General features: G+C 37.9%; 1 protein-coding gene across 3 annotated transcripts; it reads right to left on the bottom strand.

Annotated features, from left to right (window-relative positions):
• Positions 1-619: 619 nt before the first annotated feature.
• LOC116176537 (cytochrome P450 6k1-like) lies at positions 620-2453 on the bottom strand. Of its 3 annotated transcripts, none has more exons than XM_031495143.1 (5): positions 2012-2451; positions 1447-1921; positions 1186-1398; positions 887-1138; positions 620-837 (listed from the first exon to the last, which is right to left on the bottom strand). In XM_031495143.1, the coding sequence occupies exons 1-5, from the start codon at positions 2294-2296 to the stop codon at positions 665-667; spliced, it is 1398 nt and encodes a 465-aa protein (XP_031351003.1). In that variant the 5' UTR covers positions 2297-2451; the 3' UTR covers positions 620-664. The 3 variants fall into 3 exon arrangements, with proteins under 3 accessions (XP_031351003.1, XP_031351004.1, XP_031351002.1); XM_031495144.1 differs by having other exon boundaries at positions 1447-2213; positions 2267-2448; XM_031495142.1 differs by having other exon boundaries at positions 1447-2453.
• Between the last annotated feature and the right edge of the window lie 5010 nt (positions 2454-7463).

Genomic DNA, 7463 nt, shown 5'->3' with positions numbered 1-7463 from the left:
CTCAGTAGTCAGTATCCTATCGCTATCTCTGTTGGTTATGCACTCGCGCGCTTATCTCTCACACGCTCGCACTCGCTGGGATTTACTATACTTATATTTTTTAACTTCTAAAACGTCTGCCACTATTAAAGCTACACTTAATATCGTCTGCCAGGATATATTTTAAAGTAGTGACAAAAAGAGGAATTTTTTATGTATAATTTTTATACGGTCCTCATGGTTTAGTTCAGGGGTGTTTTTCCCTACATTGGAGGGCGTCTTTCGCTACCAACGCTGCACTTGAAATCGTCTGCCATAGCATATTTGAAAACTATGGAAAAAATGGGATTTCTTGATACAAATCTTTTCCGTGACCCTTATAGTTTGATAATTTAGTTGATCACCTAAAGAAGTCACCTATTCAGCGCCGCCTCAAGTTAATGCTGCCACTTACGACTGGCAGACGAGTGATTTTATTATTAGTTTTCAACATACTTTCAGCCTGTATTGTCGAATTTTTTGTCGCTTATGGTTTAGTTACTATGTACGCTACCTCCCAGTCTATATGGAATGCCGAACGTTACCGTGTCAGTGTCAGTCAAGAGAATTCTGTGCAATAAAAAATAATAAATTAAAAACTTTTTCTTATATTTTCTGCAGCGCCTAATTAAAAAACAACAGATCGTCAAATGTTTAAACTTTTAAATTTCACCAAAACCTGATCGTTCGTCGGTGTTAATATAAATCCGCAGTTTTCAAACGTGAGCTCCTTGGGCGTGTGTTTACTCGGTGCAATTTCAAAATGAGACAAGATCTTTATAACCCCAATCGAAACTGACAGCATGCCAAACTTTGTCGCTAAAATAGGTGCCTGTTATTACCACCGTTGCACTTCAAAGTACGTTACCTAAGCAGTTCTTGTAGCCTTCACCGAATGGCATGTAGGTATATGGGACGATAGTGGACTTGTTTTCTGCTGAAAATCTTTCTGGATTGAACACCATGGGATCTGGGAAATAGTTCTCATCGTGCTGTAGTGCTGTTAACGAAATGTAGACAGCAATTCCTTTTTGGATTACGACATTGGTGTTTGGGATAGTGTACGTTTTAGTGCATTCTCGGTCCAAAAACGGTAACGTCGGATATTTTCGTAGCGCCTCTAGAGATTGATTACTGTACTAGCCAAATGCTACTAACTGATCATACCTTTGATAACCATATCTAAATACGGCATTTCTTGAATAGCATCATACGTTATTGTCTCGTGCTTCGACAGGACGGCCAATATTTCTGCTCGTAACCGGTCTTGTATTGATGTATTTAACGAAAGCTCGTACAAAATATACGCGATAGTAGCCCCGGATGTTTCAAAGCCTGCCACCAAGAATTGCAAGGGGAGGCTCGCCAAGAGTTCGTCATCTGCAAATGACGCACATTAGGAGTGGGATACCTTTCAATTAGAGTTACCAAAATGATCAGGTTCTTCGCGCTGAAGTTTCTTCATAAGTTCGATGAAATCGGGGCGGTTAGTTTTTAATTGTTCTCTTTGTTTAACGGTGTCCAAAAATATTTTTGCTAAATAGCGACACGACTTAGGGTCGTTGAATTTCAGGCGAAATATTTTTACCAGAAGTGGTGCAAAGAAGTGTGCCGCCATTTGTATGACGCGTAGCGGGGTTACACCTTGAATTCCCTTTGCGGCCTCTGCAAAGTCGGAGTTTTCGTGCGAATTGACTCTGAGCCCGAAGGCACAAGATGAAATTGCGTCGATGGCGTATTTAAACGTCGTACTTCTACAGTTGGTCATTTCCGAACCTAAGCAATTGAGTTTCATAAAATTAACCATATCGTCACCGGCTTCCAAAACTAACGGCACCATGTTCTTCAATTTGCTAGCGGTAAATACTGACGTAACCTTTGTTCGAAGATTTCTCCACGCCGGCTGTTTCAGCATAAACAAATTAGTTCTGATGTACTTATCGTGTTCGTTGTACATCACACTTCGATCTTCGAAGTAATCAAATTCACTTACGAGAATCCTCTTAATAAGTTCCGGATCTCGGATTAAAAGCAGCGGCCGGTCAAAGAAAAAAAATCCTACGCATGGGAACGTAGCTGACTTATAAAGATCTCTCAAAAATGCATTAATTGACATCTTCTGGAGCACAAGAGGTAGCGTATTTCCGAAAAAGAAAACGGGTTTTTTGTACGGCACATTTTGATTCCTCCAACAACTAAAGTTCCGAGTAAAATACAAATAAATTGGAATAAATAGTGTAATTATTACACAAACACATGAAGTAATAAACCAAATCATCACCACTGACGCCGCACAATTTCTAACCTGAACTAGATTATTGTATGGATTTCAATTTGGTTGCGATAACCCAACAAGCAAATAAGACCTTTTTATCTCAACTACTGCAGTGCGGTCAGAGACAAACTTTATGTGGTAAAATGTTAACAAGTTGCCTAGAATATAAATGATTGTTAACCGAATTTTGAATGACATACTTTTTTCCAGAATCTCTTGCGCCGAAACCATTATACTTTGAATCGACTTGCGAGGCATTTTGTCACTGGACCACGGGAACCGATGAAAAGGCCTTGAACAGATTCTAGAGAGTTTCAGGTCAACGATAGACGGTTCGTGTATATTCTTCAATTCAGCAACAGCAACAGCATCGAACTGTTCGGTTCCGTTGCCTCTTTCAGTTCAAAGTGTTGGGTCAAGCAATAGAGCTATTTGATTGTTTTCATTCACCAACAGGACGTCGAGGCGTCGATTGGAACAAATGACCAGTGCAACTCATTTCATCGTGTACTGATAACCTTTGGTCGCCAAAAGCGTTGCCACTTATTGACCGAACTTTATTGTGTCTGTCGTTTACAAGCTAGTTTCCGAAAGGACATGGCGCTATCATATTAATTTCAATCATTTTGTTTCTTAATTTGTATGACCATGGACTAATTAGGTACCTACTTTTAGTCTATGGTATGACCTACTAACTTGTATCACGCATTTGTCTTAAATTTTGGGACAGTAATCACTTATACGAATGTCGTGCTATAAACAGCATCATATGCATGTTTTTTCGTAAATTGTTAATAGCGAATATTGTTGGCAAAAATGAATGCATTATTTGATTAATTAATCACAATAACAGAAAAATGGTAAGAGTGTGACGTGAAAACGTGGCATTGTTACCCAAGTCGAAATAATGACATTTTCTCCGTATATTACACCGATATACAATAAATGGACTGCGCGCGCCAATGCTATGCACGGATACTGCATGTGAGGGAGAACGGAAAACAAAGAGGGCAAGCTGTCTCTTACGGTTACGCATCTGATTGGTTCATTCAACAGGTTGAAAGAACCAATCAGATGCGTAACCGTAAGAGACAGCTTGATGCCTTCTCTCTCACCCGCAGTATCCGCACTTATCCTTGACACGCGCAGTGAATTTCTTATATGTCGATGGTATATTATAAATTGAAACAATAGATTTATTTAAAAAAAAATAGGTTGCTTGGTTTATTTCAAAAACCCGTTAAATGCCTCATTCCCGAAGCCAAACACGTTATCTTGTCCCTTTCAAATCAACTTAATTACTGCTATTATTTAATAGAATCTTGTAACAGGAGTTACATTTGAAGGTATACCTATCTACATTATGTTGATCAAATATTCAAAAACAAACAAACCAAACTCCCATTTCAAGTACGTGTTACTAATTTGACTTCATTAGCTTCAAACTCCTTGCCCTGCCTAATTTAAATCACCTCAATTTAGTTCACAATACCCTTAGAGGCCGACTTACCGACTGTGTAGCTCGGTGGTAGAGCGCTTACATAGGCGGAGGTTGGGTGTTCGAAACTGGGTTGAGGTAAGAATTTTTCATCTGTGGTAGGGATGGGAATTTCCTTAGATCAGTTTCAAGCATTCTGCCGGCTACTCCGAATTAGGTTTTCCTAATTCGTAAGGTAAATACCGGAGTGGTATCGAACAACTTAAGACCTTCTGCAGGGGCACCTCTAAAAAGCATTCTGCGGGCCCCTCTGTAATTGGGCGAAAGCCTGTTGAGGGCCCAGAACAAAAGAGACAATAAATAAATACAAGTTAAAAAGTTATCGTAAACGATTTACATAAAGCGCATTTCCACTTGCATTCATTTCCCATTTGTAAGATGCAACTTCTGTTAAAATCGTAAAAATCCGCCCACAAATATGAAAGATAGCGTTGCACATGGGCAATCCATTTTTGTCGTGCTACTTCAATGTCAGTTTATGAGAAGAATTTCATTTCAATGCTTTTCTAAATAAGAAAGTGGGAACTGCGCATGCGCAAACCTAAATTTTGAAACTAATGTTAGATTTTCCTTTGTTCCAAGCGCCTAAATATCAAATTTCACTTAAATGCTTCCATAGATAAAAAGGTTGGCACTGCGCATGCGCAAAATAAAATTTTGAAACTGGCGCTAGATTTTCCTTTATTCCAAGTGCCTATGTATCACATTTCGTTTAAATTCTTCCATAAATAAAAAAGTTGGCACTGCGCATGCGCAAAGCCAAATTTTGAAACTGGCGTTTGATTTTCCTTTATTCGAAGTGCCTATGTATCAAATTTCGTTTAAATTCTTCCATAAATAAAAAAGTTGCCACTGCGCATGCGCAAAACCAAATTTTGAAACTGGCGTTTGATTTTCCTTTATTCCATGTGCCTATGTATCAAATTTCATTTAAATTCTTCCATAAATAAAATAGTTGGCACTGCGCACGCGCAAAATCAAATTTTGAAATTGGCGTTTGATTTTCCTTTATTCCAAGTGCCCATGTATCAAATTTCATTCAAATACTTTTATAAGTAAAAAAGTTTGCAATTCGGTTTATAAATGGTCGAGATGCGAAAAGGGCACTGTGAATTTTCAATCGATTCGATTCAACTTTTGGCATTGCGTATTATATGGTTAAAGCTATGCCCATATTGAATTTCATGCAATTCAGTTCATAACTAACGGAGATGTAAAAACGATCGAACATTTCTAAACAAAGTTATCGTTCACACGGACAGATAGATGGACAGACAGACAAAGGAACAGACGGACAGACCAACTGGCAGGCGACAGATAGCAATGCAAAATTATAAACGATCTCTAGGATCGTTAATAAACGGCAAAAGTGTAAAATTATGGAACATGTAAAAAACGGTTTTTTGTTTTTTTTTCAATAACTTTTTTTGTAAGCGGTACAGAAAAAATTCCTTCCTTGGTACAAGATTCGACACTATAACGAACCAAACAGCGAAAAAAGTAGAACAATAGCTCTTAAGATAAAGAACTAGTAGCGTCGCAAAACGAGCGGACGGACGGACGGACGGACAAAGTGGCCACAATAGCGCATTTTGCGACGCTACTAGTTTTTTATCTTAAGAGCTATTGTTCTACTTTTTTCGCTATTTGGTTCGTTATGGTGTCGAGTCTTGTACCAAGGAAGGAATTTTTCTGTACCGCTTACAAAAAAAGTTATTGTAAAAAAAACAAAAAACCGTTTTTTACATGTTCCATAATTTTACATTTTTGCCGTTTATTAACGATCCTAGAGATCGTTTATAATTTTGCATTGCTATCTGTCGCCTGCCGGTTGGTCTCTCCGTCTGTTCCTTTGTCTGTCTGTCCATCTATATGTCCGTGTGAACGGTAACTTTGTTTAGAATAATGTTCGATCGCTTTTACATCTCCGTTAGTTATGAACTGAATTGCATGAAATTCAATATGGGCATACCTTTAACCATATAATACGCAATGCCAAAAGTTGAATCGAATCGATTCAAAATTCACAGTGCCCTTTTCGCATCTCGACCATTTATAAACCGAATTGCAAACTTTTTACTTATAAAAGTATTTGAATGAAATTTGATACATAGGCACTTGGAATAAAGGAAAATCAAACGCCAATTTCAAAATTTGGTTTTGCGCATGTGCAGTGCCAACTTTTTTATTTATGGAAGAATTTAAACGAAATTTGATACATAGGCACTTGGGATAAAGGAAAATCAAACGCCAATTTTAAAATTTGGTTTTGCGCATGCGCAGTTCCAACTGCTTTATTTATGGAAGAATTTAAATGAAATGTGATACATAGGCACTTGGAATAAAGGAAAATCTAGCGCCAGTTTCAAAATTTTATTTTGCGCATGCGCCGTGCCAACTTTTTATCTATGGAACTATTTAAGTGAAATTTGATACTTAGGCGCTTGGAACAAAGGAAAATCTTAGTTTATTAGTTAGTTATAGTAAATTAGTTTTAAAATTTAGGTTTGCGCATGCGCAGTTCCAACTTTCTTATTTAGAAAAGCATTGAAATGAAATTCTTCTCATAAACTGAAATTGAAGAAGCACGTCAACAATGGATTGCCCATGTGCAACGCTATCTTTCATATTTGTGGCCGGATTTTTACGATTTTAACAGAAGTTGCATTTTACAAATGGGAAATGAATGCAAGTGGAAATGCGCTTTATGTAAATCGTTTACGATTACTTTTTAACTTGTTTTATTTTTGTGGAAATGCGCTAAAAAGAGGCACGGAGATGGGTGACTATACAAGTATAAAGAAAATGCTTTCTAGCTCTTGTAAGAAAAGTCTAATGTATTTTAAACCTATGCAATAAGTGTTGTAAAATCCTTATGTTAGAAGTTCCCTGCTGTCGTTCTGATCGTGTGAATTCAAATCCTTTTTCAGTTCCCCACTGTTTGTGCTGCTTCTTGCATGTTTCTGTATTTCACCAAAATTTACAGACAAGAACCTTATTCGGTTCCATTCCAGACCACACTTTTCCAGATTCTTAATTATTTATTTCCCTACCTGCGTCCTAGTTTTCCACACCAGAGCCCTTGAATTACTTATTGTTTCGTTTAATTCATTTATTAATTTCTAACCAATTTATTTAGTTTTGGTTTCATTATTCAACTGCCTGTATTCGTAGCGTCAATATTCTGCTAGGTGATATAAAACTGCGGACTTCAAGTTACATTGATATTTTGGGGTTTGTACATTAGATCGGTCGACCTGACTCAAGCACAATTGTTATTGATGCTGAGAGATTCAACTGGCTCACCATGCGTGGTTGTTTGAATCGATCGGAAGGATCCTTTTAAAGGATTCTGAAGGGAATTATAATACTCTGCCTAGACTCCGTGTTGCACAACCCTGTACCTAAAATAAGAGAGCGCGAAAGCATCCTTGTTTACCTAAACATCCAGCGTATTGATTCACCGCCGTAAATAATTGTTTAATTACAGCTAATTAGACGCTACGAGCCCTATTTCTAGAGACAACGCACCACCCACCGTATAAATAAAACACGTGGAGGGTTTAGTTATTTGGCCGACACCATATCCGGCCTTTAAAAGCGACAGCGATACATCCGCGGTGTCTACGATACAGGCTTTCCGAATCTGTACCACCTGATGCACTTTGAGGT

The sequence above is a fragment of the Photinus pyralis genome, unplaced genomic scaffold (assembly GCF_008802855.1).
Source record: "Photinus pyralis isolate 1611_PpyrPB1 unplaced genomic scaffold, Ppyr1.3 Ppyr1.4_LG7, whole genome shotgun sequence".
NCBI lineage: Eukaryota > Metazoa > Arthropoda > Insecta > Coleoptera > Lampyridae > Photinus > Photinus pyralis.
This window is presented reverse-complemented; position numbering and strand designations above follow the sequence as displayed.

Bases quoted from the DNA above. Each gene is read 5' to 3' on its own strand.
- LOC116176537 (XM_031495142.1), bottom strand. From the start codon at position 2,296: ATGATTTGGTTTATTACTTCATGTGTTTGTGTAATAATTACACTATTT. The intron at 1,399-1,446 runs GTAACTCTAATT...CGTCATTTGCAG, and splicing joins CGAAGAACCTGATCATTTTG to ATGACGAACTCTTGGCGAGC. The intron at 1,139-1,185 runs GTATGATCAGTT...ATCAATCTCTAG, and splicing joins TTTAGATATGGTTATCAAAG to AGGCGCTACGAAAATATCCG.